The sequence below is a fragment of the Lutjanus erythropterus genome, chromosome 6 (genome assembly GCF_056507025.1).
Source record: "Lutjanus erythropterus isolate fLutEry1 chromosome 6, fLutEry1.hap2, whole genome shotgun sequence".
NCBI lineage: Eukaryota > Metazoa > Chordata > Actinopteri > Lutjaniformes > Lutjanidae > Lutjanus > Lutjanus erythropterus.
In genome coordinates this window covers 19,691,228-19,712,727 of record NC_139322.1, presented here as the reverse complement: position 1 = coordinate 19,712,727, position 21,500 = coordinate 19,691,228, and the positions used below count along the sequence as shown (strand labels likewise).

At 40.9% G+C, this 21,500-nt stretch overlaps 1 protein-coding gene across 4 annotated transcripts in view; it reads right to left on the bottom strand.

Moving 5' to 3' along the window:
- Positions 1-622: 622 nt before the first annotated feature.
- Positions 623-21,500, bottom strand: part of rarga (retinoic acid receptor gamma a) — an 87,586-nt gene continuing 66,708 nt past the window's right edge. For all 4 annotated transcript variants that reach the window (XM_084721048.1, XM_084721049.1, XM_084721047.1 and 1 more), the window contains 7 exons: positions 10,484-10,632; positions 10,036-10,177; positions 6,966-7,129; positions 6,448-6,624; positions 5,923-6,127; positions 4,843-5,001; positions 623-3,978 (listed from right to left, as the gene is read on the bottom strand). In XM_084721048.1, the coding sequence (XP_084577174.1) occupies positions 3,614-3,978; positions 4,843-5,001; positions 5,923-6,127; positions 6,448-6,624; positions 6,966-7,129; positions 10,036-10,177; positions 10,484-10,632 (1,361 nt within the window). In that variant the 3' untranslated portion in view covers positions 623-3,613. The remainder of the gene's footprint in view (positions 3,979-4,842; positions 5,002-5,922; positions 6,128-6,447; positions 6,625-6,965; positions 7,130-10,035; positions 10,178-10,483; positions 10,633-21,500) is intronic.

Sequence of the window (21,500 nt, the reverse complement as noted above, 5' to 3'; positions counted from 1 at the left end):
CTAGAATAGTTAGTCATCCCCCAAAGTAATAGACTTTTGCTTTGAAAGGATTCAGTCTGACATCTAACACAATTTGAAACGTACAACAAAAAAAATCTTTAGAAATTTAAGCAAATATTATTAGATACTGCAGCAGCAACGTGATTACTTTGAGGTGTGCTTTTATTTGAAATACAGTGGGTTGATATGACATATTTCTTTCAGTGTCACGAGTGACCCAAACCACTGTTAGAACTTTGCCCCAAATGTAACAGTCTGACTTCATGCATTAAATTTAATACTATCGTCTTGTCCTTATTGGTAAAAATATATCAACTGTATTATTAATTAGTACTCATATATATAGTTTCTTATATCTACTGTATTTTAAGTAGTATTTGCATTATTAAGGAAAATATAGATAAAAAAAAACAAACAATTGCCCCCAGTCTCCCCTAAATTATATACATACAACTTAAACCTACCGTAACAGAACCATCAGGTAAAAAAGTCAGACTATATGTGTATGTCTATCCACATATGTAGCACCTATTTATACATAGCACCTAGTATTTCTCGTGTTTGTATGTGCATTTGTAAACTCTTTGCATCAAAAAAGGAAAAAATGAAATTAAAAAGTCCATAATCTCACAAAAGTAGTTTATTGTGCCTCTTACTGTTTATATGGCTTTTCTTTGTATGACAAGAGTTGACATAAACAAAGGGTAGACAACACCTTGGCCATTTTGAAGAACAAAAACATAAAAACAACATAATAATCTCAATGTTCTGCCCGCGTTACCATCATTAACACCATGACGGCCCAGCAGAGACAGAAGGGATGAGGTCATCACACAAGTGTTTTTGCATGAGAGCACCATGCCGAAGACATTCACCCAATGACTGAAAAACATGTTAAAGCATCCACTCACACATTACCACCCCCCCCCCCCAACACACACACACACACACACACACACACACACACACACACACTCACACTCACACTCACACTCACACACATATACACACAAAATGAGGAGACCTGCCCATATTCAGAGGATGGGACCTCTCACCGCTACAGAGAACATGTTCATATTGCTTCAAAGAGAGACAGAAAAAAAAAAAACCTCTGTACTGTATATCAGCTGAGCTCTCCCAGCTGATCGCCAACAGAGACATTTTGGCAATAAAGAAATGATACATGAGAACACATAATCCTCCACGGCTCCTTTAAAGAGAGTTGAGGATATACACAAGAAGACAAGATGATATAATGGCTTTTGGGATGAGAAGGCAGTTTGCTGCATGGATGCCAGCACGAGCACAGGCGGGGCAGTGATGACGATGATGGTGGTGATGATGATGATGATTTGTCCCCCTCTGGGAGAGTCAGACTGGCATCCACGCTGTTTTTCAGACTTGTTACCTTCTATGTACACGCAGAGGGGTTGAGCTGATCGAAACGGAGTCAAGAAAACACACATAAATATTGCCTGTTTCTAGCGTGCCTGAGAGCAGCTAGGGTTTGGTCCTTACTGAAAAGCCCTGAGTCTGATTCCAAAATGTCTTCCATAAGGATTCCTGCTTTTTTTGACTTGCATATGTCTTTGATCGTTGCATCGATGCATAATGTTGCTACTATGAGTGGATGTTTTTGTCCGAGCTGAAAGTGTTTGTCTACTGACATCATCCGGGAGTGCTCTAAAGTTGATTGTATTCTATAGTTGCACCAACAAGGAATCATTTTTAACCCTGATTAAATCCTGTTGCACCAAACTTTTAAACTAGCTTAAATTAATAAAGAGTAAATTCAAACATTTGCTCTAAACCAAGATTAAATTTAATTCTGTTTCATCAAAACTTACACTTGAGGAGGTTTAACTTTTTAAAATGAGAGCCTTTTTGAGATGGAATGAGCAAATCAGTTCTCTGCCGACCCGTCATGAGTGGGTTAGCCAAGTGTTTAGCTAGCCAGCAAACAATGTAACAGTTTTTTTGTTGTTGTTTTTAGCTAGCAAAAACAATGTAACATTTTTAGCAAACAATACAACAAGGTTTTATTTTAGCTAGCAAACAATGTAACATTTAGTTAACTTCTAAAACTCATTTTGTTAAGGAATACAGAGAAGGGAAAGTTAAAGATTCCCCCCCCCCTCTTTTCTACTTGCAAGGTCCTGACAACACTTGAAACTTTTTTTTATTAATTTTATTTTAGTTGAGTAAGGAATTTTGGTTTACATCATTAAACTTAGATTTATTAAAAGGAAATTAGTTTTTAATTGTGCAACAGAGCTCTGCTTTATATTAAATCTAACTTTACTCATGTTTTGCTAAACTCTTGACTAGAAGTAATCTTAGATTAAATTAATCTTTGTTGGTGCAACCCAGTGTGTGTGTTGATGTTGTTGGAGATAAAAGTAACTCTACTCTTAGCGGATGAGATGTGCCTTACTTAGAATAGAGGATCAGAAAAGTGCTACATATATGGTGTAAAGTGTAAATCTCTGTCCAGGCACATCTTAATACAACTCAGGGTAGAGTGAAAGGAGTGTGTGTATGCACTTGTGTGTATATACTGTGCGTGAGATCGAGTGCATGTGTGAGTGAGCGCTCTGCTGTGAGGATCGTGGCTGGAGTCCCTGCCAGTAGTCAAACTCATGCTCCAAAGATGACTTCTCCTAACTTTGGCACAAAGATACTTACTTTTCCACATTGACAGCGCTAGTTGGCTGCAACGAGAGCAAAAATAGAATAATGCCAATTCCCTGATAACAGAAACTGATTAAGTCACTGCAACATAACAATAGTCCTCTGGGTTGATTATCATTGACATCCACAGTGAGCCAAAGTGCCCAAAAAAGCCCCAGCTAAGCATATGTAGCTGCTAAGGAAGACCCAGCCAGTTCTGATTACCCTTCTTTCCCTCTGAATATCTTCTCAGGAAAGCTCTTCAAAGAAAAAAAAAAATCGTCTACAGGATTCATATATAAAACCAGAATAACAAATAAAGACAAAAAATATAATGGTATATAGATATGTATGGACTTATTCATAAATTGAAAAAAAAAAGAAAAACAGAAAACAATATTCAAAAGCAATAACCACAAAAACAAAAAGATAAGCATACTCAATTTGGTTTTGCCCTGTACTCTTGTTTTCTTTTGAGAAATGTGCTTGTTGTAATCCATCAGAATCAACTGCTCAGTTCTGGTGTCTGGTTTGGCCGTTCCCCTATTTAGATATAAACAACAATAGTGGAAAAAACAAAAAAACAAAGAGACACTTAGCTTTCTCAAAGAGGTTATGTTCTTTTTGTCACGTTAACTTCCCTCTTGGCTACGCCAGGAGTTCATATGGTTTTTTACTGTCATCTCTCCTTAATTTCTCTGTAGTTCACTTGTCATGGACCATGTGGCCTGAGTTAGAAAGTGTCTGTACACATAAGGCTCTGCTGTGCTCCGCTGTGGAGGACACATTGATGTGCAGTAAGGAGAGAGAAAGGGGGGAAGGAAGGCCAGCATTTTCTTGAGGTGGGAGAGTGAGTGAGGTTGGATTGTATGTCTCTATGTGTGTGTGTGTATGTGTGTGTTTGCGTGTGTGTGTGTGTGTGTGTGTGCATGAAATGCTCTGTTCACTGTGCCCTCCCAACAAGGCCTTTCCTTGACCCATCTATGGCATCCAGAACCCCCCAGGGCTCCCCGTCACTGTCCGAGCCCCTGTCTCGCTCCTCATCACCCACGTCGTCGTCGTCGTCTTCATCCTCCTCTTCCGGCGAAGGCTCGCTGCCATTCTCTGTGGCCCAGCTGTCCTCCTCGTCCTCAGCCTCCTGCTTCAGGACCAGGGCTGGCGGTGGAGGTGGCGGCGGTGGGGGAGGCGGCGGGCTATCGTTGCACTCCGTTTGGTCCTCAAAGGCCTCTGGGTTCTCAAGCATCTCCCTGATCAAAGGAGGCATTGGCCCGGGGATCTCCATCTTCAGAGTGATGGCTCTCTCCGCACCTGGAGGCAGAAAACATGGCGGTGGGAGATAATTAGTAATCATGTTTTAAAAACAAATGCCTCCATACTGCTTGTCTGGCATAATCCAAGTCTCCTTAAGTCCCAACATGCTGTTTGCACTCCGTCATACCACACACACACAGCAGTTCAAACAGTGTGCTTCAGGAGACTTAGATTATGCCACACCAGCAGCATGGAGAAATTCTATGTTTTTATTTTGTTTATGTTTGAAAACTGGTCATTCCATTGTTTGGGAGATTCTGCAATGCTGTCTTCCTGTAAAACTTGCAGTGTTTTGTGGACTAAAAAACCCAAACCTGACCTGACCTTTTCATTTTTGGGTGAACTATCCCTTTAAGATATGACAGCCAGTCATGGGCACAGTGGAGCCTTCTGGACACAATTTCTTTCTACCTAATCAACAATAGTGGAACTGACTACAGCACACCCTAGTAATTTCAGTGTATTATATCTGCCTGGTGGTGCGTGAGTGTGTTTTTTGTTTTGTTAAAAGTTAAAAGTTAAAAGAATAAGTAAAAAATATATATATATTTAAAAAACTGGTTCTGTAGATATTCTGTTTGCTGTCAAACTGTATTAAAATCAGAATGACATATATATACACACATATACACATCACTACCAGTGACTTACATATAATCATATATATATATGTAAATATATGTAACTACAATAATAATTCATTAAACAAAAAGACTGTATTATCATAAAAACACAGTATTTTATGTCTCTGAAGAGATAACAAGATTAGTAAAAGGAGACATGCAATGTATAAAAATATGGTTCATTTAAAATAAAATAGGAGAACAAGGACCAAAACATGGCATAACTCTTCTTACTGACCCTTAGTGCTGATGCCCCTGAGGTCAGTGATCTTCATCAGCATGCGGGGGAACATGTGAGGTTTGTTGGGGCGACGGCGGCGGGCGTAGATCTTCAGAGCCTCGAGCAGAGGCTCTTGCAGCTTATCCACTTTCTGTGGCTCCTCTAGATCCATACGATCTGATCAGGAGAGCAAGAAAGACAAATTATTCTCTATTATTTACTAGAAAAGTACACTGTCATAAAAAAGTAAGACTTGTATAAAACGCTGAACATCCAAACTATCAAGAATGGCTGAACACCCTTTTGTTGCAACCTTTATTTAATTCATATAGATTTTGAATTTTATTTAATTAAATTTCATATATTTCATATAATTTCATATTATTTACTTTCATATTTTGTTTAATTTATTGTTTGGTAAATGTGCCTGAAGCATGTCTTAATCACACTGTATGTACACATGAGGGCGGGATCATGAGGATATAAGTAGATGGTAGGAGTGTGTAACTATTTTTTTTTTCTTTCTTGTTTTTGGAATAATTTTCTTTCACATATACATTTGCACCACACCACTGTTATTCACTTTTTACACTTTCTGTACTGTAGTTTATACTTTTCTGTGCATACTGATGTATCCTGTTCTCACATTAGTATTAACATTGTTAGTGCCTTATTCTTTTTTTGTTATATTGTCTAGTTTTGTCCTTAATTACTATCTTTTCTTTTTCTATCTCGTCATATCTTTGCAACTGTGAGACTGAATTTTCCCCACGATAAATACAGAGCTACCTACCTACCTACCTAAATGCTGCCTTGTTTTCTGTTATTATATGTACATATTTCTTTATTTGCCATGGTGTCTGTTGCTGTAGACGTTTTTCTTAAGGAAACAATAAAAACCATGATTAAAAAAAAGAATTGTATAAACATAAATTACTTTTGAAAATAATTTCAAGCCAATATCTCGTTCTTTTATTTTATAATCCTATCAAAGCAGTGGAATAATTGCTGAAACACATATTCACTACAGCAACCTCCCCTTTAAAACTTATACTGTCACTGTGTGTGTGATATATATGTGTCCTTCTGCTGCAGTACCTCCACAGATGAGGCAGATGGCACTGAGGAGGCCGGTTTCCGTGTCGTCCATCTCCAGGGGTAGAAGCTGGCCAGCAAAGGCAAACACCAGGTCTGTGAGAGGTCCGAAGCCGGCGTTGTGCATCTGAGTCCGGTTCAGAGTCAGGCCATCTGAGAAGGTCATAGTGTCCTGTTCTGGGGTGTAGCGTGTGCAGATCCTCAACATCTATCAGAGAAAGGAAGGGGAAAACCATGATGTAAATATATAGAAACGATGATAAAACAAGCACCACATTATCTGCAGTAACTCAACACATATCAGCTCCAAGTGCCACGCATTTGTGTACAACTACAGTATTCTCTGACCAAACACACAACAGGCTTAGTATTATTTGAGCAAACCTTCCTGCACTACCACTATCCACCACCAGATGTCAATATTCCCTTATCTGTTGAGTAATTTATTTCTAAGAAAAAAGCTCAGCTATCTGATAGAGTGAAGAAGACAAAAGGTAAAAAAAAAAAACAAAGACACTGGGTCCTCACCAGAATGTCCAGGCAGGCTGACTTCAGTAGAGTGATCTGGTCAGCGATGGTGAGGGTGGTGAAACCTGGCAGCCGCTTGGCAAATTCCACAATCTTGATGATGCATTTGGTGGAGAGCTCGCTGAACTTGTCCCATAAACCTAAATCCAGCTGGACACGGTGGTCTGAGCTGGAGTTCTGAACACACAAACGCACACACACGCACACACAGGTCAGTGTGTTGTCACAGAGGTGGTGTACAACCCTGTTTGCATCAAGGACAAGCGTATCCGAGCCTCAGAACACATTTACATTTTACATCAATCAAGGCAAAAAAAATCCATTTACATGTTGCATCAATCACTCAGAGGCCACACAGATGGCTTAATGGGGAACTGAATGCGTTAAACCACCACTATGTTGGGAAAGCTACGGTGAATTTATGTCCTTGCATGCAATTTGAGAGCCCTGATTGACGACATAGCTTGGAGAATGTTGCCACACACAGTATGAGTGAACAGTAGTGTAAGGTGACTTACGGTGGTGTATTTTCCCAATTGGCAAAGTGACGGGAAAGTTTCTTGGTGAGCTTTGCTGACTTTATTGACCAACTCCTCGAGCTCTCCACTTAGCTCATAGCTCTCTGGAAGCACCACCTCCTCCTTCACATCCTTCTTCTTCTTGTTTCTGTCATTACGCACCGCTATGTAAAACAAGAAAAACAAAACAACAAGGCAATCAGAAGAGGGACTAGCCACTATTTCACTGAGCTGGATCTGAGCTAATACCACAAAATTATCCCCATCTTTGCTTCATACTAAGCAATTCATGTCTACAAGTGCAAGTTGAGGGCCAGAAACCAGCCTTATAATCAAATTTCTATTACTGTTTGACACAGGGGACATAAAGCCAAAATGTACTTGGGACCTCACTAATGGTTAAAACTATAAATCAGCAAAAAAAAAAAAAAAAAAAGACAATTACCAAAATCAACCATGTTCTTAGCTAGCTAGCAAAGAATTTGATGTTTTGTCAAGGAATCAGCCTTGACATCAAAATTGAGACCATTCGACACAGAGGGAATTAACCTGAACCATGATTTCAAAATATAGCTGGGTTGAAGAAATGCACTAGCCACCTCAACAATGGTCAAAGTATAAAGTACCACAAAAATTTTGCCTGTTCTTTCTCTTCCCAGCCTATAAAAGGATGAGGATTCACAGGATAAAACGCTTCAGGTAAGATAACGCTAAAAGGAACCGTGAGATTGGCGTTGAAGATGTAAATTGTGCGAGACGAAAGATGTAGTTCACTGAGCTGTTTCACACAAAATTAAACTAAACCATGACAAACCTACCACAAACTGCAACTTCCTTGACTTGTAAAACGATCTTTTAAAATGACAAATAACTTGTAATTCGTGGCACAATTCAAATGGGATCAAAAAGTTATTTCTCACTCGCCATTGACCACTGTTCATATTTTTTCCAAAGTTAGGTCCCATGGGGCACAGGGGAGGGGGTGTGACTTCACTACTGTATAGTGAACCTAAACTACTCAGCCGTGCATGGTGGGAAATGAGGGTCTTCTCTCAGCACTATCTGCAGCACATGTAAATGTCACAATCCGACATCACCCTACAATGATCATAGGATGTGAAGTCCAAAGCTCTGTACCATGAATTTAGTGATATAAACACTAAGCAAGCTTTCCAGAGGGTGAAAACTGACCTGATGTGAACCGCACTGATATCAATATAGTACTGGTATCTGCAGATATCCATATTCAGGTATTTGAATTGGATCGTAACAGAAAAAAGGTGGATCATGCATCTCTCCTAAACAGAATCCTTTCTTCGTGCAACTCTCAGTGATCAGCCACAGAATGTTCCTCTTCTTTATCTGTGATCACATGTGAAAACATCCACAGCTCTCATGCTCTCTGTCTTTCACCACTGTCAAGGACAATGTGCTCACTGCTGGAAATCAGAACTCAGCAGCAACTGAGGTTGCTCTTAACAGTATTAACATATTTCCTTTAGCACGACACGGACACTGGCTATCTCTTTCTTATCACCCACTCTCTTCCTTGTCCATCTCTCTATCCACTTGACCGGTGCACATGAGCCAGTCCTCCACTCTCTCCCTCTCTGCCTCCTCTCCCTCCTCCTCCCATACTTTCCTTCCTCTCAGGATATCCAGTAATAGCAGAGGCACAATGTGATCCCGGTCTTAACACACATCCCACACAAACATTACACCCACATACATGTCCCACAGGCTCTATGAAGGGCAAGAAACTGCCACTTACACGCAGCCGTCCACTCACAAGGTCAGACTAAAATGAGGGCACAAAACTGTGCCTTTGACTCTGCAAGCAGCGTGAATCCTGCCGCCATTATCTTTGTCAAAACTTGAAATTTAGTTTTCTGCTCTGTTGCTTCTGTTATGAATGAAAGCAGTGTTTGTGCTGGCCACAGGGGCGAGGTTTTTGTGGTGAAACGGGAAGTCAGAATCATTTCGTAAAGCAATTAGTCATATGACTGGTACAGTGCCCAGCCTCGCCCTGATCACCACCCCTGGTAGGCTCATCATCTGTCTCTCTGCTGCATACTTTCCCAGAGTCTCTGACTGAGCACTAATAGATCAATAAGTTCACAATGTGTGAGTCAGATCAGATCAAAAAAAAAGAAATAAATCCATATGTTGAATACTGCACAGAGGTGTGGGGCACCACATTGACAACAAACACTAAACCTTTGTATATATTACAGATAAGTGACATAAAACTTATTAATTAGGTGAATGCAACAGCACAAACAAACTCCTCATCAAATCACATGTTGCAATTTAAAGATTTTTGTTGATTTAAAAATGTTATCAGTCATGTTAAAGCCAGATAATAGACTACCTGAAAATATAAGGGGGTTGTTTATATTAAGATAAGATAATGATTTTTAAGACTGTATGCATGTACTACATTAAAGCAGATACGTATTTCAGTACATGGAGTGATTATAACAATAACAAAAAATGTAGTTTGATGGTGCCGTCAAGTAGTGCGGGATCAAGAGAGTTGTCTTAATTTTTAAACAACCACCACAGCTGATGTAAATCATATTCATGGACGAAGTAATGTTAAAGCTTTATTCACATTACGTGCTCTCATCTGGACATATCCTGTGTTTTCCTGGAAGTTATAGCAACAACCAACTAGACAGAAATGGCTAGCAGGAAATGCACCGTTAACTTGAATAAATTACACATTTCTCTGTATTCGATCGTTGTTGGAAACATTTGAAATAAAGCAAACACACAACTCAACAAAATATATAACATACGTCTAGTGTTTTTAGACATATTAATGATGAAATGTTACATATTATAGCTTTAAAATGTTGCTCATTTGTAATTATGCCATGGGCTAAGTAATTGTAAGTATTGAGGCACTGTGTCTTAATCTATTCTTAAATATCTGAAGGCAGGATCTACAGCCTTGTGTGTGTGTAGCTGTGTACACAGTGTTTGTTGTGAGTGTAAGAGAGTGAATATCCATGTTTTTGGAAGTGGGTCTCTCTGTCTCTAGGGAATCCAGTCCTGGAGGGCTCACCTTCCTTGGACATGCCGACCTCGAAGCACTTCTGCAGCCTGCAGTACTGGCAGCGGTTGCGTGTGACCTTGTTAATCTGACAGTTCTTGTCTCTGTGGCAGGTGTACACCATGTTCTTCTGGATACTGCGGCGGAAGAAACCCTGAAGCATCAGGAAGCGAGAGACAAAAGGGGAGAGGGCAAGAGAGCGGCAGAGAGAGATTGTGTATTATAGTCAAGTCATCAAATCAAGGACGTGACATTTAACTTTCTTTTTCATGCTCGCTCTTCTTCAATGTCTTTTTCTAGCTTTAGTTCAGAAGAGGAAAAGAGTCTAGCATTTAAACTCTGTATCTCTCTATCAACTAATGGGTGACTAATAATTCTAACAACCCAACATTTTTACTAAACGTATGTAATAAAACCAGACAAAGCAGAGCTCTAAAATGATCTGGCAGGTTCTTCTCACCTTGCAGCCCTCACAGGAGCTGACACCGTAGTGGTACCCTGAGGACTTGTCCTGGCACACAAAGCATGGCTTGTAGACACGAGGTGGGGGAGGTGGAGACGGTGAACTGGGTACCATCTCCTCTGAGCTGGTGCTCTGGGTCTCCACCGCTATGGACAAGAAGAAGAAAGAAAAAAGAAGAGCAACATGAGCACATGATTTGACATAAATCACTTACTGACAGCTGACATGTCACATGTGCACTTGTCAATACATGTAGCAGATGGAGATAGTTGAGTGTGTTTAACTGCAGTCAGATGTCATGTGACAGCTGACAGCTTTTCCTTTTCCATTTGATTTGTGATGAACAGTTATGCTCGGTTGGTAAACATTTCACCTGGAGGTGGGCTGAGATACATTATTCTGTTTTAGCTTTTCTCTCTAAGGGACAAAACTGATGACATAAGAGTAGAGCCAGACTGATAAATGTTGTTACATGAAACTGGTTCATTTTAATACTGATGCCTCTATATGACCTACATAAGCAAATGAGGCTATCCATGAAACGATTAGCTAACTTCCATATAGTTATTCTTAACTGCTGTCACTGGGTCAGATTCTCATTGAAATAGGACGCAGCGAGCCTGTGTTTACATTTTCCCAGGCAAAGTTACAATGAGTAGTGCGCTGGCAAGTTAAAAGGAGGCAGAAGGAGATTTTTCTGTAGATAATTTTATTTTTGATGTCATATTTTGGGGTTATGGTGGTGGGAAAACTATCGCTTTTGTGTACAGGGGTCTCCAAAATCAGCAAAATATAAAAGTTCCTTGTAGTAGCTTTAATATATATGTATTTTTATATATATGTACATGTATATTTTGTTCTATTTGTATTTGTTTCATTCATAGCAATTTATAATTATTGAAAAATAAGGGAAAAACTTGACTGTTTCAGTGTCTAGATGTAATTTTGTTCAAAAAGTTTATTGTTAAACTAAAATATCCTGCCTCCCTTACATATTTTTGTCACAGGTGTTTGATAACCACATTTTGAGGGATTATTGCAAAAAATGTCTATTTATATTGTATATTCTGTGTTATATTCTGCATAAAGACCATCAGGCAATATTAGGGTTGCAAATTCTTTTTCATTTTATGTTTATGTTTAAGTTTGCTTAATCAACAAATGCCTGTATCAAACAAAACCATTGATTAGTACTTTTTGATTAGTTAAATTCTTAATGATGATTAATCGTTATCATCCCTAGCCAATATATAGATACTATATTTTTTAAAGTCTCTAATATTGGTACTGTCATTGGCCTAGAAGTCCAGCATTGGGGACTCTAGATAAAGGAGAGGAAGAGGAATAGCTTACAAACTACAGGAAACAGTTTCTATCTCCAGACAGCAATTCCCACCCTAAGGGGCAGCACCCAGGTGCATATTTGGGGAGATTATTGTTTTGTGTGAACACCGAGAAACAAAGGAAGGATAACTGTCTGACAGCAGAGACAAAACTGTTTTGTACAGCAGTAAGAAGGAGGAGCGCTCTTGATCGACAGCTTCTCTGATAAGACCAGGTAACAGAGCGAGAGTCAGAGCTGGCTCTTCCTCATTCCACAGACGAGGCACATGTCAAACACACATGCGTGCAAAACTGGTGTCTCCTTCTACCTTTCAAACTGTGACGTCAGCGCTACCTCGAGTCACATACTTGCTACGGTACATTAAGCTTCACTATATTCCAAAGTGGAACACACTGTATAGGCTCTTTTGGAAGTTCAAGTGTGTGGCGTATGGATTCCATACTTCCCCAGAGAAACATAAGCTGCTGCACACACACAGGACCAGACTCTCACCCTCGCCACACATGCTTGCCTGCACAAACTCACAGACACACATGTTGTTCAGGAGGGAAGTATGGGATCCATACGCTGCTGCCTGCACACTTGAACATCCACTTACCCAACAGCACCTCTTTCAACTTTCACCCTTGGTTACCCTCAAACTTCAACCCCCCAGCCAACTCTGTGTCCCACCACCCCCTGACACACAAACCCTATTTTTCTCTTGTTTCCTGGCCCTAAATTCCTCAGCGCAGCCCTGCCAGGTTTTAATAGAGGCCTAGGCTCGTAAGGCGGCCTATAAAGGCGGTCCCATGGCTGGACTGGAGGCCCCAGCTCGGCTGGCCTAAACTTTATTGGGACTCGGTCACCTTGGGCAGCTATTCACACCACCAGCTGTAGCTCCCAGCCCGTAAAAAAAGCCAATCATAAAATAAAAAACAGGGAGGCTCTAAAATTCTAACTTTTACTGCCCCCACCTCCCCCCAGCACCTTCAATGGAAAGCACAGAGGGCTAGCCTAAACTTAACCTACAACCCCCCTCCTCCTCCTCCCCTCTCTCACACCCAAGGCTGAGGCAGAAACCCACCAGCTTGGCTTTTTACAAGAGAGGGGAGACTTCAAAAAGAAGAAAAAAAGAGGGGGCATAAAAAGAGGAATTTGATAAAAAACAGAGAAAGGGGGCAGAAGGGGGAAGGGGGAGGAGAGAGGACACAGTTGCTCCTGAGGGCAAAAGTCTTGTTCAAGACCAAGCTGACCATTACCACCACGTCTGCTGCAGCTGCTGCGACTGGCCAGCAGCTACTACCTCATTAATGATAGTAACAGAAATATGTCAGACATTTTCATTTGTTGCCTGCTGCTCGGACATCTGTTTTTCATATGTGTTTTTATATTTGACAATTCTGAATCCACATTCAAATTCCTCCTTTGAAAGCCGTACTTTGCTGGAGGCAAAGATGTTTTCCATTAGCTTTAAGAGCGATGGCGAAGCCAAATGTGCAAATCAATCTAAAACCTGAAGTTTACGCCCGCTGAATGTTTCTACAGCAGTTCTCATATCTCGCTGGCCAGAATGTAACAAAGCAGCAAGGTCAGTGGGAGAGCAGAAACCCTCTGAACGTGCCATGAACCTCTGTGTTTATGCAACAATAACAGCAGCAAATGAGGCTCCAGACCGAGCGCTGACAACCCCACAGAAAAGGACAAACCATATGTGGCGTCAAGTAACGAACACTGACTGACACTGTCTAAAAAGAGACAGAAACCAAGAGCCAAAGAGGGGGACGCCATTGGAGAACACTTTCAGAGAGTTCTGCTTAAACAAAACATAATAGGTTTTACCTAGAACCACTTGTGAAAAGTCTCCCACCCAGGGAGTTCTGACCAGAACCATTTTAAATTCCAATGGTTTTAGCTAGAAAACACTCAAAAAAGTTCTTTGAAGAATCTTTTCATATTTCAAGGGTTTTAACTAGAATCCACCCAGGGGGTTCTACTGAGAGCCTTTTTTATATTATGGTACAAAGAACCATTGACCAAAGAGTTCTTTGGATAGAAATGGTTCTCAATGGAACCCACAGTCTTACAAAGAACACTTGACAAATCCTTTGTTCAAAAAATGGTTCCAGGTAGAAACTCAGCCCTTCAGAAAGATCCCTTTTGGAATCTTTATTTCCAAGAGAGAGGAGAGAGCACGGACAGCAGCAGGAGAGAGAAAACACATCAGGCTCCGTCAACACATTGAACCTGGTTCCTGCCAGAGAACATGACTCCTGTACCCGCCTCATTCAGACTGCTCCATCCAAATCCCCCACACCACTTACCCCAGGGCGCCACTAGTGAGAGGGCCTATTCAGGCAGCCGCCCTGAGCCCCTTTACCCAGTCTCCTCAACTCAGCTCATCACTGTTTAGAAAACAAAGCCCTGTGAAATGAGAGGCCCTCCTTATCAGCGCTGTGAGGGCCTGGGGCACCATTTGCATGACAATCGGCCGGCCGAAGCCTGCGAGCTGATGACGGACGGATGAGTTGAGAGGAGCAGGATAGGTGGGTGGCTGCTGCTGTTGTTGGGGGAGAAGAGTATAAGAGAGGCAAAGAAGGAGGGATAGTTGAGTTACCAGTAGCCACTGTTCGTTTCCTGCTTGGTATCAGTTTACTTCCTAATCCCTTCTCTCAATGCTCTCTGTGCACAAGTGGCCCAGCTGCACTGACCAGGCCTAATCCCCGGTACACACATACACACAGAGATACCATTCAACGGCTACAAACCACACACACACACACACACACACACACACACACACACACACACACACACACACACACACACACACACACACATACAGAAGGATGATATTCACTCGCTACAAACTAGCAAACACACAATGATCTGCACTAGAGCTGGGTATTGTTCAAAAACTTTCAATACCAGTGCTAAAACCTTGGCTTGCATACTACTTCATAAACAATGAAAGAAAATTACACTACACATTATGGTACAATTCAACTCACTTTTAGGAAGAAGCTGTTCAAAGATCTGGCTGTAAAAAACAAACAAACAAACAAAAAACAATTATCTCAATTTTTCTTGCACACGCGTGCTTTTTTACTGACTGATGCTGATGAGATTTACCTCTTGGGTTTCGAAATTCGAAAGACCACGGTTTTCCCTGCCTGTCTAGTGTGCAGCCACCTTTGTTGAAAATTGCAACAAAAATGCAAAATCTTTTATATTACCTTTGTGCTCACTTTCCCATATTAGTGATTAAAAATTATGCTAAATTGGTCCCATGTGGCACATCTATTTTTATTGTTAATGTGTAATTAATTAATTTAACATAAATATTTGAAGAGAAAATAATTGTTTTCTTAAATAGCTTGTGACTCAGTAACTCCAAATCAATACCAAGCATTATTAGTTTTTCTACACTGAAACAATAAGACACAGTTCTCTTTACTGAAATTTGGTGCTTCTTCTATTTTCTATTAGTATTGTTTTGGGGGGTTTTTAAGGAAAATTATGGAAAATTCTTTTTTTTTTTTTTTAAGGAAAATTCAGCCCTGGTCCATCACTGGTCAAATTGGAAAGTTTTTTTGCTTCAATAATCTTATTTTGGCTTTAAAAAAAATAGAGCTAGGAGAGTGAAATAGGCATGGAAACACTGCACAATCTGCAAGTCCTGTGCTGAAATAGATACAGTCATTTATCACAGTTTTTATTTTTTTATCTCTTCATTACATCTCCAGTCTTTGCCACCATTTTCTCAGAAAGATCCAGGGAAAACCCCGCAGACAAAGCATTTTTCAATACTCGATAGTACTGAAGAATTTCAGTCTGTTCCATAAAAGTATCGAAGTTTGACACCCATCCCTAATCTGCACCCCCCTGCATTACACTGAAGTGCTTCAGCCAGAGAGCGACATGCGGTCCATCATTCTCCACAACCTCATTAGACGTGAAATGTAACTGCACACGACAGAAATAGCTGTTTGGCTGAAGGTGACTTCAACTAGGTCAATTACATTAAATTCTAGGTCAAGTCAGCTGGGCCAATCATGTCCCTTTAGGTTCAACAGATACAACAGGAGAGAAGAAGAGAGAATAGGAAGAGATACTATAGACCAAAAACAAGGGACTTTCTGGTAACACTGAAGCTGCCTTTTGTTCACTCAACTGAAAAGGGGAGTGTCTCTAATGTATGTTAGCAAAGACATGACTATGCAGCTCGTGTTTTATGTTGCGACACACTCCTTTTAACAGAGCAGCATATGACATTCTGGCAGCGTAACAAGTTTTTCTTTCACAATAGGCCTGCAGATTTTGTCTACGTGACTTGTTGGTGTGATTGAATCTTCAGTTGGACGCTGTTCCAGGAGTCTAGTCTTGGCATGTGAGAGCAAATGCACAGGCTGTTTCTGTGTGTGAGGACAGTGTACATACAGTACAGGACATGAGTGAGTGGCACAGACATATTTTAAGGTGTTTATGTCATTTGCGTGTATGCCACTCAGCAGCCATGGGTGCTGCCAACTCTCTGCAGCCTCTATTTGATTTGCAAATGCAGGACTGTTCGTAACACTGTTCCCCATTAAAATATCCTCCTGTGTGAGTGTGTGTGGGACTCATTGTGTTCAGTTTCGTGTTAAACTGCAAGCACGGGCATGTGGGGCCTTTTGTCTCCATCTCTACCTTCATTAAACAGCCTGCAAAGCTTGCATGTTCCTGTCGAATGCACTGGGCAGTAAAAGAGTGTGTGAGACTTGGAGGCGGTGTGTGAGAGAGGGGCACACAGAGGGGTGGGTAGTGGGCAGACAGCAGTGGCAGAAGGGGAGCAGATTGAGAGAGGATGGTGAACAGTGGGCTGGAAGACTTGCTGGCACACTAGGTGGGGGCCTTCGAGGGTGCCCTTGGCCCTCTACCCTGTGGCAGAGGCTACAGCACCACAGGGTGCTCGCTGAGTGACCATCAGCACACCGACAGGTTTCCATGAAGAAGAACTGGGCTTCATGAAAGAGGAAAAGAAAGTACCACACCCTTGTCAATGGTGCCAGCATGTTTCACTCTTCTTCTCTGTTTCTCTGCCCACGTCTTCCTGCCATCACTCTGAGGTTTCTGCTACAAGGTCCCACACAGCACACTTGCTTCCTTCCTCTTGTCTGTACCAGTCTTTCCGGAGGATCTCCGTCACCACTTTCATAGCCACTGCTCTGTGTCACTCGCTGCTACACCTTCTCACATGTGCACTCATTTCCCACAGGTTGAATAAGACACACATGGAAGAAGTGAGACTTCAGGGGCCATACTACTTAAGTTAAGATATGAAGAGTTTAACATATGATTTGGTATCGCAGAAGAAAATCCTAACTAACTTTAAGAATCCTATCCTATCTTATTTCATCCTATCTTATCTCAGGTTACCAAATCCTGAATGCTCAGTCCAACAATGTATATCAACATTTATGTCTGTTGCCTCGCAACCAACACTATTTTCCTCATCTTGTAGAACTTAACAACTGTAAGTGTTGAGATGTTGAAACACACAAAAAAAAGGGAGCAAAAACAACAATGGGTACTTAAATTTAAGACAGATGAGTTAAAGCTTTTGGTTCTGTAGAAAAATCTAAGGATGTTCTTTTTGGGAATTTTACATTGCCTCCATATGTATTAGACAATTTAGTTAACACTACCATTAGCTACTGTTAGCTGACACTACTGTTAGCTACTACAGTTAGCTAATTAGTAAGTTAGCTACCACAGGTGGAAATGTTAAAGTTGGACAGCTTCCTAAAGTCAGGGGAGTTTATTTAAGATTTTGGGACGTTAGGTTGCTTGTTTAATACACATTTTCAATCTTATGTGAGGAGGACAACATTGACTGTTCATTTGTAATGACTTTTCTTTCTAAATCAGGACCCAACCCTCATTACCATGGTTACCAAACAGTTAAGAAAGATCAGCAAGTAAGGAAGTTTTGAAATACGCCCCCCTGGACTTTCATTTTCTGTTTTCTGTTGCCCTTTCTGGCAGAAAAATTGCATAAAGAGCAAATAAAAAGAGTCCACATGAGCAACAGGATGTGGTGGGTGAATGGGTGAGGCACAGGACTTCCACTCATGAGACTGGTGTTTGACTCCCATGTGAAGCTTATTGGTGACTTATTATGTTTAGATTTAGTTGAATTATTGTCTTTATTTTTTATTATTATTATTATTTTTATTATCAATAGCAAGTTAGACAGCCTTTTCTGGAAGAAAGATTTGAAGGCCAGCTTCCCATAATACTGCTACTCTCCTCAGGCTCTGTTACACATAGTTGAGTCACCTGAGAGCTTTCAGGTGGGAGGTCTATCAAGTCTCTATTGTGTAAGTCACACAAGCGCTCATAATGTAACCTGCTGCAACTGAGAAAGAAATACTTTATATGGAGGAGAAGTCAAAAGCTGTCAGGAGAGAGGACTGTGTGTGTGTGTGTGTGTGTGTGTGTGTGTGTGTGTGTGTGTGTGTGTGTGTGTGTGTTGACAAGGAGGGGGGGATGCTTTCATTAAAGGTGCTGAGCAGTAGCAACGCCTTTCAACAGCTGTCAGAAAGCTCATTACCTGGGCTTCTACAGACACACACATTCACTCAGACGCCTGTAAAGAGGCCTTTAAAACAAGCTCTATGATAAAACTGGGCTGCCGACCAGGAGATGGCTCGGGTCTGAGTGGTGAAAACACACCAAACTGGCCAGGAGTGGTGAGAAACCAGACATTAACACACACACACCCCTCCAGGAATTTACACCCTTCTGTCAGAACCAGCAGAAAGTCATGAAACACAGAGAGACGGACACATATAATCTGAGACCAGACGTGTTTGTGGAGTAGAACGTTTTGGCATGTGTTCATAGCTGTCATGAGTGATAATGACAAAACTCTGTGACACAACGTGACATGGTACACACACTTCAGATGTCTTTATCTAAAGCTCCACTAAAGAAAGCTCACAAGTCGAGCAGAGCAGGAAAAAGGCAGCAGGTGGGATAAGCCTGTATCCTCAGGGCACATTTTAAAAAGTGGAATTACCCTTGCAGTCTGGTGGTGCTCTCAAAACACCCTTTCTTCTTTACAGCACCTCATAAAGGGCCTTTTGATATTTTCTTGATGGAGTCGGCCAAGCCAACATTTGGCAGCAGGCACCCCCCTTTTCCTGCACCACACAACCCTGTCAAGAAACACACAAGTTGGCTTCAAACGGACAAACTTGCCCACCGAGCCACCTTGTCCCCCATGAACCCAGAGAAAAAAGTTTCCTTCAAATGTCCTTGTACAAAACCTGAGGAAGGAGGTATTAAAAAGCGAGGGAAACATAATTTCAATGAACGGATTGTAGTCGGTGGCCTTTTATGGCTGGTGCAGGAAAAAGCAGACAGTCAAGTGCAGATCTGTGGAAAAAATGTGCCTCCTCATCCCTGTGGTGAGCTCCAGCTGACTCTTCATCTGCCCACCAGAAGACAGAAAGGAGCGCAGCTCTCCTCCAGTGACTGGAGAGTGAACCCAAACCTGGCAATGTGGCGCAGGCCTGGGCCATTGATCATGTCAAGAAGACAGGACAAGTCACGGGCAGGCGAGGAAGCAGACAGAGAGCGGAGGCAGGCAGGCAGACAGGCGAGGTGAGGAGAGAAAAGAGGGGAGTCATCGAGGCAAACCCCGACTCTTTGATCCTCAGGTTGTTTCTCGTCTTCCCAGACTTCCTCTCACCATCTGTAGCCCTGGCTCTCACCTGTCTGTCTCTGGCAAGGCCACTAGTGCTCATTCAATTGCTATTGCTTCCTCCCCACAACAATAGAAACCTACAAAAGTAGAAGTAGCCCAGCTGTAGCTGTGGCCCGTGCTCTGTCAGAGGAAGTGAGGGGAAAGGAGGATAACGTAAACAACAACAGTAGTATTCACTCCAACTCATTGGGGAAGCACCGCAGACCAAAGCGTGCAAACGCAAACCTCTTATTGGAAGGAACAAGCACACCCACAAGTAGTAGAACACAGTTCATTCCCACTAAACATGTAAATGTGCATGCCCAAGCATCTGTACACACTACACAGCATTTCCTCTGTTTTCTTTTTAACTAGGTCTTGCATATGCAGCAGCACATTCACAGTTTAACAAAATCATGCAAAGTTACAGACATCCATTTTTTTTTTTATTCCATTCTCAATTGAAATAATTGTCTTTATATGTTGTATTTTGTGTGTTTTGTGAGGGAACTACAACTCTATTAACTCTGTGTTCTATCGTGTTGATAAATTATCTTGAATCCTTGAATCCTTTTCTGCACAATTGACTGAAATGTTATTGATCATTATATGGAAAAGTGTGACATCCAAATCACAGAAGCTGCAACTGTTTGATGAAGAAAGAAACAGGAGTTTAATGAAGTACTGTAGTGCTACAGAGATGCCCTGACCTACAAATCCTCCTCTCCAGATGTAAGAAAACATGTTTGATTGCTACAGACTGCAGCAAATGTCTCATCATCATGATTTTAATTTGCTGTTTTCAGTGAAAAATTTAAATTGTGACGCAAACATGACCTTTTATACTAATCATGACTCATATCAAAAACTGTCAAAATAGTTTTTTTTTTTTTTACCGTATTGTGCAGCCCTGGTCCAGATCAGCATTTACAGCTACATTTTCCCTTGTTCTATTCACTTGAAAGGACTCTGGGCTCTGGAAAATTGTGATGAATATTTATTACAATATATATATATTTTTTTTTTAATTTTCACTTTTAACATGATGGATGTTAAAACAGAGCGATAAAACATGAAAATAATCAGTAGACTTGGGATGCCAAAACAGAACTGGTCATTCTCCCAGTATTATTACATTTTATTTATTTATTTAATTTTTTTTAAATTTGACCACATGGCCAATGTACATTCCAAAAAAGAATAAAACTATGGTGGTTCCCACTTATTAGCATGTGGCATATATGTGTAAAGAAGAATTTAAAAGTGTAAATGAAGTTATTCAGACATAAAACCAATCATCAAAAAAATTGATTTGAACGATTGCCTTAAAATTGAATGACAAATCGAATTGGGGAATTTGAAAATCATGACACCTCTATGGCAAATTATTGATAATGAAAGTAATGGTTAGCTGCAGCCCTACTTTAATGGCACCACCTTCAGAGGGACAAAAAAAAAAAAAAAAAAAGACTGAAAGTAAGACAAAGAGATGAACAACAACAAATCAGCCAGAAAATGACTGTGGTTTCTTGATATCTCACTGATTAACAGTCCATAATGTACGTGGTGTTGCAATACTGGCACAAAATCACCTTAAACTGGCGCAAACACTCAGAGTCATATCAGATGTAGAAGTAACTCTGAGAAACTTCTGCTTTGAGTGGCTAAGAGAAGCAGTGATGCATATCACAGTTTTTCACTTTTGCTTGGCAACCAACTGCCAACAGGTTGCCCAACTCTGTTTTCTAGGCGGAAGCTGTCAGAGAACTGACAAGAAACTCAGATTGGGGGCTGTACAGTGATTCATTTCCTTCTCCGTCTGCCTCTCAAAGTGTTGGAAGTTCCATATGAGATTGATATGGGGCAAAAAGGTCACATTTTGACATTCTGACTATTACCATTCAGAGAATACTATACATCACTGAGAAAGCAAGCAAATGTCGATTCAGCCAGTTCCT